At 34.1% G+C, this 25,653-nt stretch overlaps 1 protein-coding gene across 1 annotated transcript; it reads left to right on the forward strand.

Moving 5' to 3' along the window:
- Positions 1-1,237: 1,237 nt before the first annotated feature.
- Positions 1,238-25,508, forward strand: LOC117328764 (leucine-rich repeat-containing protein 74B-like). The gene is made up of 12 exons (XM_033886291.1): positions 1,238-2,237; positions 10,121-10,311; positions 12,254-12,361; positions 13,187-13,277; positions 14,403-14,452; positions 18,816-18,897; positions 20,292-20,377; positions 21,739-21,933; positions 22,216-22,311; positions 22,986-23,258; positions 23,654-23,739; positions 24,171-25,508. Exons 1-12 carry the CDS (start codon positions 2,039-2,041, stop codon positions 24,388-24,390), a joined length of 1,677 nt encoding a protein of 558 aa, XP_033742182.1. The 5' UTR covers positions 1,238-2,038; the 3' UTR covers positions 24,391-25,508.
- Positions 25,509-25,653: the final 145 nt, after the last annotated feature.

Genomic DNA, 25,653 nt, shown 5'->3' on the forward strand with positions numbered 1-25,653 from the left:
TATATTATATACATTACCAACCTAAGGGCTATATAACTATATAATATACATTACCAGCCTAAGGGCTATATAACTATATCATACGGTACATATCATATATAATATACATTACCAACCTAAGGGCTATATAACTATATTATATACATTACCAATCTAAGGGCTATATAACTATATCATACGATACATATCATATATAATATACATTACCAACCTAAGGGCTATATAACTATATTATATACATTACCAATCTAAGGGCTATATTACTATATCATACGATACATATCATATATAATATACATTACCAACCTAAGGGCTATATAACTATACCATACGATACATATCATATATAATATACATTACCAACCTAAGGGCTATATAACTATATTATATACATTACCAATCTAAGGGCTATATAACTATATCATACGATACATATCATATATAATATACATTACCAACCTAAGGGCTATATAACTATATTATATACATTACCAATCTAAGGGCTATATAACTATATCATACGATACATATCATATATAATATACATTACCTACCTAAGGGCTATATAACTATACCATACGATACATATCATATATAATATACATTACCAACCTAAGGGCTATATAACTATATCATACGATACATATCATATATAATATACATTACCAACCTAAGGGCTATATAACTATATAATATACATTACCAACCTAAGGGCTATATAACTATATAATATACATTACCAACCTAAGGGCTATATAACTATATCATACGATACATATCATACTGTAGCAGGTAGCAGTATACCGTAATATCACGTGATGACTTGATTCTCGGCCAGAACAACGGCTCAGCTAAATTGAAAAGTACAGCTAGGGAAATGTGTGGGTAAATGAGGATGTTAAGGAAGGTAGACATATTGGAGTAGTTGTACGTAGGATGTTGCTTGATGGCAATTATGAAAAACTTCTAGGGATGCAATAATTCATCTTACTAAAAAGGGATGACGTCTTAGTCGGCTTCCTCAGGTTTTTTGGTAGATACATGTACAATAAAAAAAAAAAAAAAAATGTATATACGTCTGGCAAAGCAAAAGATTCCGGGCTCGATTCCATGCGGCGGATTTTTTGTTTTGTGTTTTTTTGTTTTGTGTTTTTGTTTTTTGTTTTTGTTTTTGTTTTTAGTTGTTTTTTTTTTTGTTTTTTTTGGGGGGGGGGGGGGGGGGGGGGGGGAATGCCAACATAAATACATGTAGTAAGAATACTGGATGTAGCGACAAAAAAACGTTTTTATTCCTTTTATTTGTTTATCCCCCGTGAACAGCCAGGGTCATTTTGTGGCGGGGTCTCCTTGTGGTAGTTGTTGGTTACTTCATTCACAAACATTGGTGATACCGATGGATAATGGTAAAATCAGGATCTAGAGAACGACTTATTTCCTTGAGGAAGGAGGGGGATCTGGAGAATTTCAGATCTTCGACAGTCTGTGGTCGATCCCAAGCAGAGGCTTGATAATATAATGGCTTTAATTTCATTGGTGGGTAGGGGCTCATATATACATGACATTCATAATCAGAGAGGTACATACAGGGATATGGGAACTGAAAATCTTGTTCACTTTTATGCACACATAATTAGAGGTACATTTGGGGGTATGGGAACTTGGATTCTGGTTCACAGTTTATACACACATAATCAGAGAGGAACATTTGAGGGTATGGGAACTGGGTGTCTGTTCTCTTTGATACAGATATAATCAGAGAGGTACATGTGTAATGCCATACTAGTTAGACAATGTACATTATCCAAAAATCAATACGGATTTTCAGGTGCAGCGCACCATTCTATTGACCTTTGACCGCATACCTGACATATAAACATCTCCAATGGAATGTCAAGACTGTAATGCAATCATCAATACCATTCGAAAATCTCACTGTGGAATCTTAAGCCTGTGAATATTTTCTTTGTTCGGGAAGGTAAAATTCAGAATTAGCTACGGAGGCTGACTATTAAAATGGCAAAAACATCAAATACTTGACATGGGCTGGACAACACCGAAAATGGACAAAATGAAATCCCTTGTGATGAAGAAGGGCAAGAGGGATGACGTTATCAAACAGGAGAAAGGGTTCTCATTGCCGAGGCTTAAAACCAGTGACAAGTTCCACGTAGCTTTCACGCGCTCGGACACAGAATTCCTAACAGTAGCGGTAAAGAAAAGAACATCACAGAACATCGGTAGGTTTTGGTCTTTACACAGAACATCGGTAGGTTTTGGTCTTTATCATATATCATTGGTAAATTTCGGTCTTAATCTGTAACAGTATGTAATATTATATGTGACATAATAGTATCTTACAATGTACCACCAATAATTTAAGTATTATCTTATAATGTACCACCAATAATCTAAGTATTATCTTACAATGTACCAACAATAATCTTGGTAGTATCTTACAATATACCACCAATAATCTTAGTAGTATCTTACAATGTACCACCAATACTCTAAGTTGTATCTTACAATGTACCACCAATAATCTAAGAACATTTTGTATTCTCTTACAATGTACCACCAATAATCTAAGTATTATCTTACAATGTACCACCAATAATCTAAGTATTATCTTACAATATACCACCAATAATCTTAGTTGTATCTTACAATGTACCACCAATAATCTAAGTAGTATCTTACAATGTACCACCAATAATCTAAGTAGTATCTTACAATGTACCACCAATAATCTAAGTATTATCTTACAATGTACCACCAATAATCGAAGTATCTGACAATGTACCACCAATAATCTGTGTTGTATCTTACAATGTACCACCAATAATCTGTGTTGTATCTTACAATGTACCACCAATAATCTAAGTTGTATCTTACAATGTACCACCAATAATCTAAGTAGTATCTTACAATGTACCACCAATAATCTAAGTTGTATCTTACAATGTACCACCAATAATCTGAGTATCTGACAATGTACCACCAATAATCTAAGTATCTGACAATGTACCACCAATAATCTAAGTATCTGACAATGTACCACCAATAATTTAAGTATCTTACAATGTACTACCAATAATCTGTGTTGTATCTTACAATGTACCACCAATAATCTAAGTAGTATTTTACAATGTACCACCAATAATCTAAGTATCTTACAATGTACCATCAATTATCTAAGTATTATCTTACAATGTACCACCAATAATCTAAGTATCTGACAATGTACCATCAATAATTTAAGTATCTTACAATGTACCATCAATAATCTGTGTTGTATCTTACAATGTACCACCAATAATCTGAGTAGAATCTTACAATGTACCACCAATAATCTGTGTTGTATCTTACAATGTACCACCAATAATCTGTGTTGTATCTTACAATGTACCACCAATAATCTGTGTTGTATCTTACAATGTACCACCAATAATCTAAGTATCCTACAATATACCACCAATAATCTGTGTTGTATCTTACAATGTACCACCAATAATCTGTGTTGTATCTTACAATGTACCACCAATAATCTTAGTAGTATCTTACAATGTACCACCAATAATCTAAGTAGTATCTTACAATGTACCACCAATAATCTAAGTAGTATCTTACAATGTACCACCAATAATCTAAGTAGTATCTTACAATGTACCACCAATAATCTAAGTATCTGACAATGTACCACCAATAATCTAAGTATCTGACAATGTACCACCAATAATCTAAGTATCTGACAATGTACCACCAATAATTTAAGTATCTTACAATGTACTACCAATAATCTGTGTTGTATCTTACAATGTACCACCAATAATCTAAGTAGTATTTTACAATGTACCACCAATAATCTAAGTATCTTACAATGTACCATCAATTATCTAAGTATTATCTTACAATGTACCACCAATAATCTAAGTATCTGACAATGTACCATCAATAATTTAAGTATCTTACAATGTACCATCAATAATCTGTGTTGTATCTTACAATGTACCACCAATAATCTGAGTAGAATCTTACAATGTACCACCAATAATCTGTGTTGTATCTTACAATGTACCACCAATAATCTGTGTTGTATCTTACAATGTACCACCAATAATCTGTGTTGTATCTTACAATGTACCACCAATAATCTAAGTATCCTACAATATACCACCAATAATCTGTGTTGTATCTTACAATGTACCACCAATAATCTGTGTTGTATCTTACAATGTACCACCAATAATCTTAGTAGTATCTTACAATGTACCACCAATAATCTAAGTAGTATCTTACAATGTACCACCAATAATCTAAGTAGTATCTTACAATGTACCACCAATAATCTAAGTAGTATCTTACAATGTACCACCAATAATCTAAGTATCTGACAATGTACCACCAATAATCTAAGTATCTGACAATGTACCACCAATAATCTAAGTATCTGACAATGTACCACCAATAATTTAAGTATCTTACAATGTACCACCAATAATCTGTGTTGTATCTTACAATGTACCATCAATAATCAAAGTAGTATCTTACAATGTACCACCAATAATCTAAGTATCTTACAATGTACCATCAATTATCTAAGTATTATCTTACAATGTACCACCAATAATCTAAGTATCTGACAATGTACCACCAATAATTTAAGTATCTTACAATGTACCATCAATTATCTAAGTATTATCTTACAATGTACCACCAATAATCTAAGTATCTGACAATGTACCACCAATAATTTAAGTATCTTACAATGTACCATCAATAATCTGTGTTGTATCTTACAATGTACCACCAATAATCTAAGTAGTATCTTACAATGTACCACCAATAATCTAAGTAGTATCTTACAATGCACCACCAATAATCTAAGTTGTATCTTACAATGTACCACCAATAATCTGTGTTGTATCTTACAATGTACCACCAATAATCTAAGTTGTATCTTACAATGTACCACCAATAATCTGTGTTGTATCTTACAATGTACCACCAATAATCTAAGTAGTATCTTACAATGTACCACCAATAATCTAAGTAGTATCTTACAATGTACCACCAATAATCTAAGTATTATCTTACAATGTACCACCAATAATCTGTGTTGTATCTTACAATGTACCACCAATAATCTGTGTTGTATCTTACAATGTACCACCAATAATCTGTGTTGTATCTTACAATGTACCACCAATAATCTAAGTATTATCTGACAATGTACCACCAATAATCTAAGTATTATCTGACAATGTACCACCAATAATCTGTGTTGTATTCTACAATATACCACCAATAATCTAAGTATTATCTTACAATGTACCACCAATAATCTGTGTTGTATCTTACAATGTACCACCAATAATCTAAGTATTATCTGACAATGTACCACCAATAATCTAAGTATTATCTGACAATGTACCACCAATAATCTAAGTTGTATCTTACAATATACCACCAATAATCTAAGTTGTATCTTACAATGTACCACCGATAATCTAAGTATTATCTTACAATGTACCACCAATAATCTAAGTTGTATCTTACAATGTACCACCAATAATCTAAGTAGTATCTTACAATGTACCACCGATAATCTAAGTATTATCTTACAATATACCACCAATAATCTAAGTAGTATCTTACAATGTACCACCAATAATCTAAGTTGTATCTTACAATGTACCACCACTTATCTAAGTATTATCTTACAATGTACCACCAATAATCTAAGTATTATCTTACAATGTACCACCAATAATCTAAGTATCTTACAATGTACCACCAATAATCTGTGTTGTATCTTACAATGTACCACCAATAATCTGTGTTGTATCTTACAATGTACCACCACTTATCTAAGTATTATCTTACAATGTACCACCAATAATCTAAGTATTATCTTACAATGTACCATCAATAATCTGTGTTGTATCTTACAATGTACCACCAATAATCTGTGTTGTATCTTACAATGTACCACCAATAATCTGTGTTGTATCTTACAATGTACCATCAATAATCTGTGTTGTATCTTACAATGTACCACCAATAATCTGTGTTGTATCTTACAATGTACCACCAATAATCTGTGTTGTATCTTACAATGTACCATCAATAATCTGTGTTGTATCTTACAATGCACCACCAATAATCTGTGTTGTATCTTACAATGTACCACCAATAATCTGTGTTGTATCTTACAATGTACCACCAATAATCTTAGTAGTATCTTACAATGCACCACCAATAATCTGTGTTGTATCTTACAATGTACCATCAATAATCTGTGTTGTATCTTTCAATGTACCACCAATAATCTTAGTAGTATCTTACAATGTACCACCAATAATCTGTGTTGTATCTTACAATGTACCACCAATAATCTAAGTATCTTACAATGTACCACCAATAATCTAAGTAGTATCTTACAATGTACCACCAATAATCTAAGTAGTATCTTACAATGTACCATCAATAATCTAAGTAGTATCTTACAATGTACCACCAATAATCTAAGTTGTATCTTACAATGTACCACCAATAATCTGTGTTGTATCTTACAATGTACCACCAATAATCTGTGTTGTATCTTACAATGTACCACCAATAATCTGTGTTGTATCTTACAATGTACCACCAATAATCTAAGTAGTATTTTACAATGTACCACCAATAATCTAAGTATTATCTGACAATGTACCACCAATAATCTAAGTTGTATCTTACAATATACCACCAATAATCTAAGTTGTATCTTACAATGTACCACCGATAATCTAAGTATTATCTTACAATGTACCACCAATAATCTAAGTTGTATCTTACAATGTACCACCAATAATCTAAGTAGTATCTTACAATGTACCACCGATAATCTAAGTATTATCTTACAATATACCACCAATAATCTAAGTAGTATCTTACAATGTACCACCAATAATCTAAGTTGTATCTTACAATGTACCACCACTTATCTAAGTATTATCTTACAATGTACCACCAATAATCTAAGTATTATCTTACAATGTACCACCAATAATCTAAGTATCTTACAATGTACCACCAATAATCTGTGTTGTATCTTACAATGTACCACCAATAATCTGTGTTGTATCTTACAATGTACCACCACTTATCTAAGTATTATCTTACAATGTACCACCAATAATCTAAGTATTATCTTACAATGTACCATCAATAATCTGTGTTGTATCTTACAATGTACCACCAATAATCTGTGTTGTATCTTACAATGTTCCACCAATAATCTGTGTTGTATCTTACAATGTACCATCAATAATCTGTGTTGTATCTTACAATGTACCACCAATAATCTGTGTTGTATCTTACAATGTACCACCAATAATCTGTGTTGTATCTTACAATGTACCATCAATAATCTGTGTTGTATCTTACAATGCACCACCAATAATCTGTGTTGTATCTTACAATGTACCACCAATAATCTGTGTTGTATCTTACAATGTACCACCAATAATCTTAGTAGTATCTTACAATGCACCACCAATAATCTGTGTTGTATCTTACAATGTACCATCAATAATCTGTGTTGTATCTTTCAATGTACCACCAATAATCTTAGTAGTATCTTACAATGTACCACCAATAATCTGTGTTGTATCTTACAATGTACCACCAATAATCTAAGTATCTTACAATGTACCACCAATAATCTAAGTAGTATCTTACAATGTACCACCAATAATCTAAGTAGTATCTTACAATGTACCATCAATAATCTAAGTAGTATCTTACAATGTACCACCAATAATCTAAGTTGTATCTTACAATGTACCACCAATAATCTGTGTTGTATCTTACAATGTACCACCAATAATCTGTGTTGTATCTTACAATGTACCACCAATAATCTGTGTTGTATCTTACAATGTACCACCAATAATCTGAGTAGTATCTTACAATGTACCATCAATAATCTGTGTTGTATCTTACAATGTACCACCAATAATCTAAGTAGTATCTTACAATGTACCACCAATAATCTAAGTAGTATCTTACAATGTACCACCAATAATCTGTGTTGTATCTTACAATGTACCATCAATAATCTGAGTAGTATCTTACAATGTACCACCAATAATCTGTGTTGTATCTTACAATGTACCACCAATAATCTAAGTAGTATCTTACAATGTACCACCAATAATCTGTGTTGTATCTTACAATGTACCACAATAATCTGAGTTAGATCTTACAATGTACCACCAATAATCTAGTAGTATCTTACAATGTACCACCAATAATCTAGTGTTGTATCTTACAATGTACCACCAATAATCTAAGTTTGTATCTTACAATGTACCATCCAATAATCTAGTAGTAATCTTACAATGTACCACCAATAATCTAGTAGTAATCTTACAATGTACCACCAATAATCTAAGTTTGTATCTTACAATGTACCACCAATATCTAGTATCTTACAATGTACCACCAATAATCTAAGTAGTCTTACAATGGTACACCAATAATCTAAGTGTATCTTACAATGTACCACCAATAATCTTAAGTTGTATCTTACAATGTACCATCAATAATCTAGTAGTATCTTACAATGTACCACCAATAATCTAAGTAGTATCTTACAATGTACCACCAATAATCTAAGTAGTATCTTACAATGTACCACCAATAATCTAAGTATCTGACAATGTACCACCAATAATTTAAGTATCTTACAATGTACCATCAATAATCTGTGTTGTATCTTACAATGTACCACCAATAATCTGTGTTGTATCTTACAATGTACCACCAATAATCTGTGTTGTATCTTACAATGTACCACCAATAATCTAAGTAGTATCTTACAATGTACCACCAATAATCTAAGTTGTATCTTACAATGTACCACCAATAATCTGTGTTGTATCTTACAATGTACCACCAATAATTTGTGTTGTATCTTACAATGTACCACCAATAATCTGTGTTGTATCTTACAATGTACCACCAATAATCTGTGTTGTATCTTACAATGTACCACCAATAATCTGAGTAGTATCTTACAATGTACCACCAATAATCTAAGTAGAATTTTACAATGTACCATCAATTATCTAAGTTGTATCTTACAATGTACCACCAATAATCTAAGTAGTATCTTACAATGTACCACCAATAATCTGTGTTGTATCTTACAATGTACCACCAATAATCTGTGTTGTACATGTATCTTACAATGTACCACCAATAATCTGTGTTGTATCTTACAATGTACCACCAATAATCTAAGTTGTATCTTACAATGTACCACCGATAATCTAAGTATCTTACAATATACCACCAATAATCTGAGTAGTATCTTACAATGTACCACCAATAATCTAAGTTGTATCTTACAATGTACCACCAATAATCTGTGTTGTATCTTACAATGTACCACCAATAATCTGTGTTGTATCTTACAATGTACCACCAATAATCTAAAAAGTATCTTACAATGTACCACCAATAATCTGAGTAGTATCTTACAATGTACCATCAATAATCTAAGTAGAATTTTACAATCCTATATGTCTGTTTGTTGCCGTTTGCAATACAAACGTCATTAACGACAGAACTAGCTATGGTTTAGTATATCGTTTTACCTAACCAAATTATAAAAAGGATATTCTGTACTTTATAGGATACACTATAGATACATTATCAAAGATACTTATGAAATAAATAATGTATTGTATAAAGAAAAACAGATATATTATAAGGTAAATAAGTGAATTGTATGATTGTGTATTGTATATGTATGAATTGAATGAATAAAATAAAGTTTATATATTAAATAAGTGAATTTGAAGAAAATTAAATGAGACATTTTATATTATATTAGAAATCTTATTTATGATATATGTATAACATATCATATAAAATATATCAAATATCTAATTAACTTTAAATAAGGTATCTAATAAAGAAATTATATTCCCTATTTAATTAATATTCTTTTATAATTTGATTAGGTCCTGGATCAACATTCTTTTTTCATTAAATTGTGAAATGATAAAAATCTCTTTTATTTGTCTTATATTCAGAAGGGAAATGTTAAATGCTACACAATAAACAACAGTTTCAGTTTGGCAGACTCGTGGAAACGCCAAGGAGGCAGGGAAACGGAGGAATTATTACGCGAAATTATGTCAAAAGATCAAGGTCATTCCCATCCGAAAGGTTATGGCTCAGATAGGGGGACGGCACATGTCTGTCCGGGACCATTGCCTTGTAGGCAAAGAACTCAGAGCCATCTGTAAAACACTGAGGGTAGGTTAAGAAACGAAAATAATAAATGATAATTTACAATGAACAGCGATTTTCACAATTCGGTAAACTATGCTTCAGCGAAATTGATTTTATCACTGTGATCACAAATTCTCAATTTCATAAACATACATTAATCATGTGGCACGTGTACAGCTTATCGTTAACTGTATGTACGTATCATGTACACCAAGATCAATGAACATGACTTTGCTAAATGGAAATGTAGAAATATTCATTTCCGTTCACAACGTTATCGTCAACAGAAGCACCTTTAATTGAATATAACATATACAATATAGTTTTTTATACACCTCAGAGGTAACAATATCTAAATTTACGGATTAATGGTAATTTCGGACTAATGGTAATTTACGGACTAATAGTAATATACGGACTAATGGTAATTTATGGATTAATGGTAATTTACTGACTAATGGTAATATACGGACTAATGGTAATTTATGGATTTATGGTAATTTATGGACTAATGGTAATTTACGGACTAATAGTAATATACGGACTAATGGTAATTTATGGATTTATGGTAATTTACGGACTAATGGTAATTTACGGACTAATGGTAATTTATGGGTTAATGGTAATTTACGGACTAATTGTAATTTACGGACTAATGGTAATTTACGGACTAATGGTAATATACGGACTAATGGTAATTTACGGACTAATGGTAATTTACGGGTTAATGGTAATTTACGGACTAATGGTAATATACGGGTTAATGGTAATTTACGGACTAATGGTAATTTACGGACTAATGGTAATTTACGGACTATTGATAATTTACGGACTAATGGTAATTTACGGAATAATGGTAATTTACGGGTTAATGGTTATTTACGGACTAATGGTAGTTTACGGACTAATGGTAATTTACGGATTAATGGTAATTTACGGATTAATGGTCATTTACCGGTTAATGGTAATTTACGGACTAATGGTAATACGGACTAACGGTTATTTACGGACAAATGATAATTTACAAACTAATGACAATTTATAAACTAATGACAATTTACGGACTTATGGCAATTTACTGACTAATGGCAATTTCCGGATTAATGGTTATTTACGGATTCATGGTAATTTCCGGATTAATGGTTATTTACGGACTAATGGTAATTTACGGATTAATGGTAATTTACGGACTAATGGTAATTTACGAGTTAATGGTAATTTATGGATTAATGGTAATTTACGGACTAATGGTAATTTACGGACTAATGGTAATTTACGGGTTAATGGTAATTTACGGGTTAATGGTAATTTACGAGTTAATGGTAATTTATGGATTAATGGTAATATACGGACTAATGGTAATATACGGACTAATGGTAATTTACGGGTTAATGGTAATTTACGGATTAATGGTAATTTACGGATTAATGGTAATTTACGGACTAATGGTAATTTACGGACTAATGGTAATTTACGGATTAATGGTAATTTACGGACTAATGGTAATTTACGGATTAATAGTAATTTACGGATTAATGGTAATTTACGGACTAATGGTAATACGGACTAATGGTTATTTACGGACAAATGATAATATACAAACTAATGGCAATTTACAAACTAATGACAATTTATCAACTAATGACAATTTACGGACTAATGGCAATTGATAAACTAATGACTATTTATAAACTAATGATAATTTACGGACTAATGGCAATTTACTGACTAATGGCAATTTACTGACTAATGGCAATTTACAAACTAATGAAAATTTATAAACTAATGGTAGTTTACGGACTAATGGTAATTCATGGACTAATGGTAATTTACGGATTAATGGTAATTTACGGACTAATGGTAATTTACGGACTAATGGTAATTTACGGACTAATGGTAATTTAGGACTAATGGTTATTTACGGACTAACAGGATTTTACTCTGCTGACTGAAACTAAAATTTTAGGGGGACGACTCACTCGGCACACTTGACCTGTCCGGAAACACGTTGTCCGGTCGAGAAGGCCGCTATGTCCAGGAGGTGCTGATCTCTACTCCTAAACTGACCTCACTGGTAAGGATGCAGACTGGCCACCAATAGCTAATTATAAAGCCTGTGTGAAGAATTCTCTAAATTCTCATACAACCTTATCCCCCCTAGTTAATTTCAAGCTTCTTTTAAAATCAAGAATTAAACTGATATCTAAAGTTCAACGAGGTTACAAAGGCGAATTCTGTTTTGTCAACTTTCAACATATTATATTTCAATTTCTACTCAAGTTTGACTCAATGAAACTACCAAACTTAGTCTGTTTCATTTGCTCATGAATTTGACCAGATTAACACTGATCAGTGCGTATGAATACATGGTTAAAATCCTTCCGCGGAACGATTTCACTTGTTCTACATTGTTGTTATAAACATGGAATAATTATTAAAATTATCAAATTTATAATGTATTCTTGTATTTTATTAAAGACCAGATATGCTAGATACTTCTATTTTGACAAAATAATGCTGTTTTTAATCCTAAAATGGCGGACTATTTTACTCGACCGACTGGACATGTACAATCCGGAACTCCTCGGGCTTTTCCGTATTTGGACTTATACAAGCTTCGAGACATTTAATATCTTTTAGACCGATTTTTTTATTCGAAAAAAAAAACAATTTAAATATAAGGATTGAATCTTGATTTGGTCGATTTCATGGGGTCATGAATTGAGTTGCTCTTGAGACAAATTCAACATGAACTGCTTCGCAGTTCATTAACTTTGTCTCAAGAGCAACTCAATTCATGACCCCATGAAATCGACCAAATCAAGATTCAATCCTTAAGTGCATTTATTTATTGAAGACAATATTTTACCTTCAACATACAATGTCTGAATACATTTAGACTTTAGATGAGTGTGGGCTGGACAGTGAGACTCTAGAGGCCCTGTCCAGATGTCCAGGGGTCTCCCAGCTCCAGCAACTCAGTCTGGCAGGTAAACATGCTTATAAAAATAAAGATGTTTTAGTAAACTTTACAAATAGTTGCACAAAATATTGTTGTAATTCTAGATTTTAGCCACTTGACATGTTCTTTGATTAGTAATGACTATTGTCCCTATCATTGAGGTGCTGACAAAACGCAATGGACATACAATACACATACAATATACAACCGATGAACAACATGGTGCTGGTGTTGTTATAAAGTCTTGCTGTTGTCAAAAGATAAAAAATCTACCTTTTTATTTCGTTTACTTGATCCTTTTTGGTAATTAGGAAAAAGAGAAATACTTAATGGGCCCTAGAAGTTATTTCATTAGTCGCCCAGACACATTAAAATGCGTAACATGGATTTCCAAATACTAAACAAGCAATACAATACGTGGCAAGATGGACGAATGAAACTATTGACATTACATTTATCGCTATTATAACTAAAATCAAATTGATACGAAAAGTTTTCTTCAATAACACAATACGAAAAACATTGCAACAATGATATAAATATCTATTGAAGCCTTTATTTGAAATTGTTCGGATTGAAACTTAAAAACTTGTATCAGGTGAAAATAATTACTTGCATATAAATGCATGAGAAATTTTCTTATCGATAAAGAAACCCCCCTTTATTGATCATAATCATAGACATACCATTCTATAAATAGACATAGACATACCATTCTATAAATAGACATAGACATACCATTCTATAAATAGACATAGACATACCATTCTATAAATAGACATAGACATACCATTCTATAAATTTCATCAGACATTATTACACTCTGCGCGAGCTTATCGCATAGTGAAAATGACACCCCTCTCTGTTGATCCTAACATTACATGATTGCGTGCGGAAATAATAATCAACTATAAATTTTCAACGTTATCAGCACCACAAAGAGAAATATCCCTCGCAGTTAACACTGCATCTTGACTACATTAATTTCATTAGCTTACTAAAAATACAACATTAGATTTAACAAAAGTACTTGACATAAACCTATATATCATCAGCAATATATTGTCAACAAAACAAATGTGATATAGATATATAATTACAGGAAGTAATCAGCAATACTAACAATAATCAATATTGTATACTCATACAACAGGTAATCGTATCCAGGACAAAGACAGTGGATCTATAGCCACCATTTTACAGGTAAGTGGTCACGGTATGTCAACTACAGACCATACATTTTACAGGTAAGTCGTCACGGTATGTCAACTACGACCATACATTCTACAGGTAAGTCGTCACGGTATGTCAACTATAGACCATACATTCTACAGGTAAGTCGTCACGGTATGTCAACTATAGACCATACATTCTACAGGTAAGCCGTCACGGTATGTCAACTACAGACCATACATTCTACAGGTGAATGTGTTGAACGTTGTTTTTCACCTGTTCCGAATATTCTTGGATTGTGCTATGTATTTCGTCGAACTTACTTCTGAAAATCCGTAATGCGTCACTGCAAGAGATTGCCGGACAGGTGGTGTTGGAGGTTTGGTATTTTCTCAACTGTAAAGTGCTTTTGTCGATGATTTGTTACTGTTCAGTTATTGCTCACTCATCTTGTTTACGTGTGATATACCTGCGGTATGTGCTATAAATAGATTTCTACCTGTTGCGCTCAGGTAAGGTGGACTCATTACCTTTTTTTCGTCACGGTCTACTGCGTTACTGTCAATATGACTGATGTACCAGCGGATGTACCAGCAACAGAAAAATCAGTACAGGAAATATTACGTAACATAGACACACTGAGCCTAAGACTTGACTGTATCGAAAAGCATGTGAAGGAAATAGACAACATTGAAAGTTGCTTGAATAGTTTGACAGGAAGAGTCCGGGTATTGGAGAAAGATATTCGTGAAACAAAAGAAAAAACAGTCGAGTTTGAAAACAATGCTGAATCAATCAACACTTTTTATGAACAAATAAAGAAGACAACAGTAGAAAACACGACAGAAAATAGGTGATTAAAAAAACAAAAGGAGACTGTAGAGTATAACGCGAAATGTGCGGAAAATAGATTGATGGAGGCATTGGAGACACAGGAGAGATTGATAGAGAAAATAGAGGATCTACAGTGTAGGTCGATGAAAAGAAACCTGATTTTCCATGGCATCCCAGAAATATACCACGAGAATACAGAGTCTCAACTTAGAGACTTTTTTTTAACCCTAACCTGAAAATCACGAAATTGTAGATCTGACCAATGTCCAAAGGTTCGGAAACGTAGATAAGGGCAAACCAAGACCAATAGTGGCAGCATTCCTGTTCCATAAAGATTTGGAAATGGTTCGTGACAGTACTGGTAGACTGCTGAGGGGTACAGGATACGGTATCAATGAACACTGGAAGAAAGACGTAAACCTCTCTACCCAATCCTTAAGGACTTGAAAAAAGGGCTGGCCATAAAGTAAGAATGGTAAGAGACAAGCTATTTGTAGACGGACAATTGTACAAACATCCAACCAACCATAAGCCACAAATTCAAAGAAGAGCATACAGTGAAGTGGTTAACACACCGGCACCCGTTATCCCCGTACCCGGTAATGGAGGAACCAAAATACTACGTACCCTTTCTACTCCATCCAGACCGAACCAACCAAATACCACACACGCCCCTATGTCTTCTAGGCTACGATATGAACCACCACGACATGACCCGGTGAGAGGTGACCGACAGTCCCCAGCCCCCCAACAGAGAGATAACGATGACACTATAGTTTTCGGGAACGGTGCTGACTGTCAATTTCCGGTATTCATACCGGACCTTTTTCCAAGTGGCTGAGCGTTCCCCCCTATTACCCCGGACCATGGTGGCGAGAATACATGTATGTCAGCTGAGGTACAGATGAGCGCCGAGTTTAGTCCAGAACAGTCAGTTTCCGAGCATTTGGCCAATGTGAGAGAAGTATTGGAGATGGAGTCTACTGTCGATAGCTGTCCGGCAGGTGACCACGACCAACCCAGGCAGGTCGATCAACAACACGTGTAGGACAGTGTGGAGAGTGTATCATTTATTTCATGGAACAAAAGCTTTATTCAAAGGATTTTGTAAATATTATAAATGAATATGACATAGTATGTTTGTACGAATGCTGGAATGAAAGTGAAAATGATATTATGATAAATGATTATATATGTTAATATTTCCCGAGGGAAAACGGAAAAGGAGGGGGTATTGTGATATTTGTAAAAAAAAGAGCTTGCGAAATATTGCCATTTTGTTACCAATGTTTGTGATTAATTATATTGTAGTGTTTAAAATATCAGACAACTTATCAAGAAACGGAAAAACTAGTTCTATATTTGCTTGCTATTTTCCACCTAGCAATAGTACATACTATGATACCGGTGATGTAGATTTATTTGCATGTATTGAAGATTTGATAAGTCAGTACAGAAATGGTGATGATGATATAATAATTATGGGTGATTTAATTCTCTGGTACCAACGATGATTTTATTCACAATGATGGAAATCAGTTTGGTCGACAACTGCTCGAGTTTTGTAAAACAGTGTCTGTAAGAATTGTAAATGGTCGACACAAAGATGACCCGGGTGGAAGTATTACATTTTACAATGCTCGAGGGTCTAGTCTTATTGATTATATCTTAGTAAACGAATAATCATTTTCTAATATTACCAGGTTCAAGTCAGGAGTCTTCAACTCATTCTCTGATCATTCTCCGATCTGTTTGTGTATAAAGATAAGAATATCAAACAAAGATAATGTTAAGACCAGTGAGATAACCGAAGAAAATGTTCGTTTTAAATGGAAAGATGAGAATAAGGTGGATATAGTAAAAGTTTTACGTAATGATTTTGACAACTTGCTTAAATTATGTTACCCTGTTAGTCATAGTATAGAGAGTGTTAATTGATGTGTTGAAGGTTTTACGACTCGATTAAATCAATTAATTTTACCATTGTGTAACAAAATAACTAATAAACGAACATATGTGGGATGGTTAGTTGCTGAACAAGATAAGCCGTGGTTTAATATGGACCGTAAACATAAATATATACAGTATAAGAATGCACTTCATGATTTTAATGTATCTAAATGTGATGAGACCTATCGCCATCTTGTAATTAAAAAGAAGGTATACAAGAAAACAGAATTGAAATGTAAGCGATAGTATAAAGGGCACCAATATGTACAACTATTTAAGGAAACATAATCCAAAATCATTCCATAGTCAATTCAGGAAACGCAAGCAATTTGGTAAATGTAAATTGAACAAGAACAATTTCTTTGTACATATCGTGATCTTATGATGCCTACGATCAACATTGATGTAACTGTGTTTTCAAATGAACATGATGAAAGTACACATGATGTGATGTTTGATGAATTGGACAAGGATATTGTTGAAAGTGAAATAAATACCGCTATAAGGAATTTAAAATTAAGTAAGGCACCTGGACATGATAAACATTATGAATGAGTATTTCATAAGGTGCAAAGAGGTTCTGATGCCATGTCTAATAGTACTTTTTAACAATATTTTTAAATCTGGAAATTACCCATTACTCTGGTCACAGGGAACCTTATACCTGTTTTAAGAAAGGAGATAGAAATGATACCAACACATATAGGGGCATTACACTAGTCAGTTGTTTTGGAAAGCTTTTTTCTTCTATCCTAAACGAAAGACTGGTCAAATTTGATATACATTATAACAAGATATCGGACGCCCAGTTTGGTTTTAGAAAAGGAATATCTACAGTTGATGCAATTTTTGCCCTGCAGTCTTTAATTAACAGAACGTTAAAACGCAGTAAAAGACTTTATTGTTGCTTCATAGACCATAAAAAAGCGTTCGATTTTGTTAGTCGTCAACATTTATGGTATGAATTAATTAAGGAAGGAGTTAACGGGGAAGTGTTGAATATTATTAGGTCTATTTATAAGAATGTGAAATGCTGTGTTAAGGCTGAAGGGTCTCTATCAGATTTTTTTACTATAATAATGTTATGGCCATTCTCTACACTAAACGTTATATATCACGTTCATTTTTCGGTGTGGGAGGGGTGCGAAAGTGATCAATGATTTCGTTATAATATGTATATTCACATGTCTAGGGATGAGCCGAAAGGCTTAAAGTAATACAGAACTTAAACTTGAACAGGTAAGTCGTCACGTCACGGTATGTCAACTACAGACAATACATTCTACAGGGAGCGTATTACCAATGCATATAAAGAGAAGTATACAGATATATATGCTATATTACACAGATTTGTTTGTCAAGAGTTCATTCTGCGTTGATTATTGAAGAAGAGCCAGTTTGTGCATTAGGTATGTGCCAATGGTTCCATCAAGCTGTTTAGTACCTGCTTCAGATACAGTGACGCGATGATTGATGTAAGTGAATTACTACACCTACTTTGTTACGTAATCCGTGTTGGCACAGACAGCCTGTTATATAACACACAACAGTCAATTAGAGCGTAAGGAGGTCTGTAATTGTTTACTAACAAACAATCTTTAAATTCCAGAGCTGTAAGACACTGAGGCACTTCAACTTGAGTCATAATGCATTTGAGACAGATGGCTGTAAATTGCTGGGTCAGGCAATCGGTAAGAACTGATTATATAGACGGGTTGAAATCTACCAAGATGCAAGTACAACCTGAATGGCATATAAATAGATGGTCGCCCGTTATTGTATGTGTGGTCGGGTTGCGCAGTGATAACACACTTGCCTTTCACCTAGGGGGCCGGGGTTCGATTCCCCAACCGGAAGTGAAGAGGTATGGGGTCACCTGACCGAACATGTCAGTCGTGGGTTATACGGTTTTCTCCTACAGAAGACCCCTCACGCTCCATCCGAGCCAGCTAGTGTGATAAATATCAGTTGATATAATCTATTTTACAATTGCTGTAAAAATAATGTTTACAATCGTTTTGCATAATCTGAAACAAAAGGGTCGTTTCAATTCCTCGCTAATGCAGAACAAAATCTGGAAGAAATATTATATATATGTAGTTCCTCGTCTAATCGTAAGCAACACGCGCAGAAATTGTTCAAATACATTTGTCTTTGACATTTGTTTTAAATTTCAGATTATTGATTATTTCAAACTCGTTAAAAATAGCTGTATTGATTGGTTGTTAAAACGCCGTTAACCCCGCATTGATTTATAATTCAGAAGTGATGCATATTTATCAAAAAGTCGCGGCCCGTCACAAAAATTGGTTTGAATTGGCATTGCTGTTAAACTGTTTTGAAACGATAGACTGTGACTGGAAGCTTTGTTTGTTTACAATGGAGACACCATTGTATTATCAGATAGTCTGTAAACATGTGGGTTTAAACACGGGGATATGACAGTTACATGTTACTTTGAGATTTTTCTGGATGTGTGAAGGTGAACTAACTGTTGTGTGGCGTGATCAGTTAGATTGCCTACATTCAAAATAAAGAAACAGTTTTACTTATATTTCATATAATGCAATTAAACTTTCTGGAAGTTTTTAAACGTACACAACAATATCGATAGATAAACCTTTCAAACTATTCCGACATCTTCAAAATTATATTGTAAGATTATCCTATATTCATATAAATCTACACATGACGTTGTTGTCCTAATGTCTACCAAACTGTTATTATGAACGATACTTTGAAAGCTTACATGTACATTCCGGCATATCGTCTTGTCTTGATAAAACCTACAACAGTCAGCACTCTCCAATACGGGAGGTCGATACCTTGTAATCGTCAGCATCTGTATTGGTATGTCGGTGATCCTATTAAGAACAACGCCACGTGGATATAGTACTGATACGTCATTCAATAGATAATTAGTTATAGAATAACACCTTTTGTTCAGTGTAGTTATTATTCAGATTATACGTCATTTTCTCAGTGTTTACAATTATTATTGTAACAAACAAAAAACCAAAAAGAGGCAAAATTCCATTCTAATATACTCTTTGATTAAGGTTAAATTTTTGTGATCAAATTTCAGAGGAAAACACCAACATTAAAGAACTGGACCTCAGTTGGAATCACATCCGGGGGCGTGGCAGTATATACATATCACGTGGTATACAGGTAAGGGTGTCAAGTCGGATCCCATCAGGTATGACAGTACCAGGAAAAGAAAATTTACAAACAACAAATAAAACAATCATGTTCGTCATACAACTTAGTAGTAAAGTTAGGTAGGATTCAGTCTCTGTAGGGCTATATATCGTATATATGATTGTCATGGTCGCTAAATACTTTTGTTATTTTATAACAACACATGATCAATATATGTCGATGTGAAAATGAATGACTTTGAAAGATCCTGGGCACATGTCATCGTTGACTTCGATAAAGTCATCGTCCTAAAGAACGACATTTTGTCTCCATGGTTTCGGTGATAGTCTATTGTCGCAGAAATTGTAAACCTCTGGAGATCTTGTCAGTCTGGAGATGACATCGTCTACAGTATACAATATTTTGTCCTGCGACTTACATGTAGCAGTGTTATCTCTCTCCAAAATTATGCTCAAACCTTTCTCACTTCGTTAACAAACAAGTCGTTGTTTATACCCAAGTTACACAAACTTGTGGTTTGGACTTCAAGGTCTAAGTAAATACGTGTGCCTGATCTCAAAGGATTGATTTTTAAAAGCATGTTGGGTGTAAGTGATTTACTATTGTAACACATTTGACCGACTGTGGAATATAATCCATTTCAGCCTGCTGCCTGGAATAGAATCCATTTTAGCATGCTGTCTTGTTTTGACCTACTCTGGAATAGAATCCATTTCAGCATGGTGCCAGGTTTACCCATTCTCTGATGTAGTAGACCACGGTGTCCGTCAGTATGTTGACAGGCTCTCCCTCGTCGAAGAAATGTCTCGATGTTTTGAACCTTTGATACTTTTTAATTTCAAATGAACTAAAGTTTGAATAATGCTGAGATAACAGTTATATTGAACAAAGAATATATTTACTACTTGTAAAGCTGAACCATAGCGGTATGAAGTCGTAGAGAAGGAGAGAAGGAAAGCAAGTAGGAGTTGCTCCCAGGTCATTGAAAGCATCAGAAACTTCAGGATCGAACAAAGAACAGGAAGAGGAATGATCGACGTGGGAGTCTATATTGTGTCATGTTATACCACATGTTCATCTATTGTCTCTTTCCTGTTTATTTTTACAAGGTTAAAACACCGTCTGCTTACTAGTATTGTGCCATGCCTTAAGTAGTTGATGGTGTCCACATTAGGTATGGCTGTTTCATCAGTGCCACCTAACTTAAGGAATTTTTCAACTGGACACTTTCCATAGAAAAACACTATTAAATTTAAGGGACAGTCTTAGTTAAGAGGCTTTCCTTTAATTCAGTAATTTTCTAAATGTTGTTGATAAAGGCGGGGGTCTGGAATGCTCCAGTATGTTAATGACATACCTCATGATTTCAGTGTAACACCTGTATTACGGATATAAATCTGGCATGGAACGGTTTTGGTTTCGAGGGATGTTCCGCCATGTCCGAGGCCTTACGCCACAACACGACATTGACCAAGTTAAATTTGGCCTGCAGCAGAGTCCATCCTCCCGCCATGCTGGAACTTACCAGAGGCCTATGTGTGAACAAGTGCCTTCTCGTACTGGACGTACGTATGGACGTTTATCCAATTTTACTGAACTCTATTTTCGCTTTAGCACTGATGACTTGGAAATAACGGAAAGTGATATTTGATATAACTTTACCAATATATCCAGACATCTTGTATGAGGAATATTGTCGTTATTAATAAATTTTAAGACAGGGATCACTCGTGGTTATCGGGTAACTGTTATTACACGAGGTACAAATCAATACAGTATGGCACCATGAACATTCGGAAGAATTAGATATCTTTATTAACGATATAATTTTTGTATTGTACTTTCAGCTCAGTAACAACCCTATCACTCCCATATATACAACCATCCTCATCAACGCCATCAAGAAATCTCCGGAGATGTCCTTACAGTTCCTACGTCTTGAGGTATGTTCAATTCTAGTGTTTTGACGAATAAAATAGTTTAAATCAAATCTTGTATCTGATACAAGTTTCCCCATTTTTTTTCTAACTTTGAAGATTTCATAGGCGAACATTATGGAGTTAACTAAATACGGGGTTTTCTCTATCTCTCTCTCTAAAATCAATTAATGCTTTCCTCTATGTAACTTTTTTAAGTTAAGGAACACAGTCTTGTATACTGTATTTCAAACCTTTGCATACTAGTTAGTGTGTCATTTGTCAGTTTGAACAATATGATACTGCTTCATTATGAACCTGAAGTTTAACAATGTCCTCCTTTGAACCTTGGATAAATACAAAACATGGTGATCGGCCATGTCTGTTGTTGAATTGACCATGGTGAAGGTTGTCGACACGACACATTTCGCCCGGATTTCAGGATGATTCCAATGCGGTAATTCTCAACATCATCACTATGTTTCTGCGCCTGTAAGTGGTGTGGTAATAATTTATTTTCATATTCCTCTTGTGTTTATATCTATTCCTTTATAAACTGAGTCAGGCGTATTGGGTCAGTAATTGTTTGGGACGATTTCCTTTCGTCAACACTTCCCTCTTGTCTCATTATCTCTCACACGTCATCAGTATATCTTTGTGCATGCTTCCTTTGAAATATTTTTGTCAATTTTTATCTCCAGAAAATTGTTGTTGATAAACCATTTGTGGACACATTAACCGAGTTGAAAGACCAACGTGGTTTCGAGGCCGTGTACGAGTTAGCACTCCCGGTAAAGAGTATCTCGGAGGATAAGATGCGGAAGGAAATCCAAGCCCCATCTGTGTTCAACATGGATCCGCTAAAATTATTATACATGCTCAAAGAAAAGAACCGCGCCCAGGATTTCTTTAGGCGGATCAACAAAGATAACGATGACTCGGTGTCCCCGGAGGAGATCAAACAACTGTTCAAAGTGAGTCTTTATTCTTCTACGTTAAATGAATTTAACCAATAGGATGAAGCTTTACAAACGTATCAAGGTTTGCTGATCATTTGTGTTTGACTAAATGCGGTTATGAAGCATGTAGGCTATTTTCGTGGAGGTTAGATAGATGTTAGTTGTATTCTATTAGATATATGCATCCATTATATGATTTCTCTCTAGGATATCATCACCGTGCTATGAACTTTGTATATCTTGTTAGTCTGTAGCATTTGAACCAGGCTGATTTTGATAACAATTCAGTAATACATCGGGCCAGACTATTACTGATGACGTCACTCTTCATCACCGTATTGTCAGAACTGTGAAGTGTCTCTCTAGAAATCAATACACCATGATGTACACACACCTTTATTATAATCCAGGAATCCGGGGTGCCTGTTTCGGATATGGTCATCGACAAGATCGTCAATTTCCTGGATGAAGATGGAGACGGAAATATCGACATGAGGTAAATTTGGAATCTTTTGGTGGTCGTTTTCAGTCATGAGGAGATTATCAATTAACCTAGCACTAATACTATATATGACTAGGATATGGGTAGAAACATTCAAAGCTTTTATATTAACACAAGTGTAATGTGTTTCTGAATCATACCGATGTCTTTGTTATACTTGTATGGAAACTGACTTTTCACATTTCATAGTTTTGGTACAATCTTTCAGGAAATGGACATTATTTCACCCGTTCGGCACACTGTTGCTTAGTGAATTGATTTCAGCAGTTTGTGAATGAACAGGTTTTCGAAAACTGCTAAAATGTCGTTTTCAAACATTGTTGTTAAGAAACTAAATTCAAATGTATTGCATATAGATAATAGCTAAGTGATAACGACCATAGCGGAGAAAAGAATATTACTCGTGTTATTATCTTTGTTCCAAGGGAATTCCTCGCGGGAGACAAGAAGATGAGGAAGATGTCTAGAGATACCAGGCGGACCGGAGATGAGGACATGAACAAGTATTCACGTTCCTTTAGGAAAGGAAATATAGACCCGATGACATTCCGGCTCAAAGTGTCGAACGCGCCTAATCTCCTGTCACCCGTTATGTCGCGAGAGCCATCCCCGAATGGCGAATCTCCAAGGAAACTGTCAAGTTGATTATATTATTAATCATGAATTCATTTATGTAAAGACAGCAGACAGAAACATTGCCGCTTTAAACTGTATTTTAGAATGAACAGTTAGCATGGACAATAATACAGTGTAAAAGGGAAATAACTCTGTTATACTTGGTTTTTGCATTGTCTGGTAAGTTGTGACTATCTGTATTTGACTGTCTGTAAGGTGGAAGCTGATTCGTCTGTTTATTTGTGACTGTCTGTAAGGTGGTGGCTGATTTGTCTGTTTATTTGTGTCTGTCTGTAAGGTTATTGTTGATTTGTCTGTTTATTTGTGACTGTCTGTAAGGTTATTGTTGATTTGTCTGTTTATTTGTGACTGTCTGTAAGGTGGAGGTTGATTTGTCTGTTTATTTGTGACTGTCTGTAAGGTGGAGGTTGATTTATCTGTTTATTTGTGTCTGTCTGTAAGGTGGTGGCTGATTTGTCTATTTATTTGTGTCTGTCTGTAAGGTGGTGGCTGATTTGTCTATTTATTTGTGTCTGTCTGTAAGGTGGAGGTTGATTTATCTGTTTATTTGTGTCTGTCTGTAAGGTGGTGGCTGATTTGTCTATTTATTTGTGTCTGTCTGTAAGGTGGTGGCTGATTTGTCTGTTTATTTGTGACTGTCTGTAAGGTGGTGGCTGATTTGTCTGTTTATTTGTGTCTGTCTGTAAGGTTATTGTTGATTTGTCTGTTTATTTGTGACTGTCTGTAAGGTGGAGGTTGATTTATCTGTTTATTTGTGACTGTCTGTAAGGTTATTGTTGATTTGTCTGTTTATTTGTGACTGTCTGTAAGGTGGTGGCTGATTTGTCTGTTTATTTGTGTCTGTCTGTAAGGTTATTGTTAATTTGTCTGTTTATTTGTGACTGTTTGTAAGGTTATTGTTGATTTGTCTGTTTATTTGTGACTGTCTGTAAGGTTATTGTTGATTTGTCTGTTTATTTGTGACTGTCTGTAAGGTTATTGTTGATTTGTCTGTTTATTTGTGACTGTCTGTAAGGTGGTGGCTGATTTGTTTGTTTATTTGTGACTGTCTGTAAGGCGGTAGTTGATTTGTCTGTTTATTTGTTGATAAAATGTTGCCATTTTGAAATAAATAAGAAAATTAATGATATTATGGTAAGCGTTGAAATGCTTCCGAGAAGAACACCTAGATCCGCTGTTGTTTGAACCATATCACATTGATACATATATAGATATGATATATCTTCCATGTCGTTGTAAATTAATTTAATATTCATTTTAATCACTGCTGTA

Source organism: Pecten maximus, chromosome 6 (assembly GCF_902652985.1).
Source record: "Pecten maximus chromosome 6, xPecMax1.1, whole genome shotgun sequence".
Classification (NCBI taxonomy): Eukaryota; Metazoa; Mollusca; class Bivalvia; order Pectinida; family Pectinidae; genus Pecten; species Pecten maximus.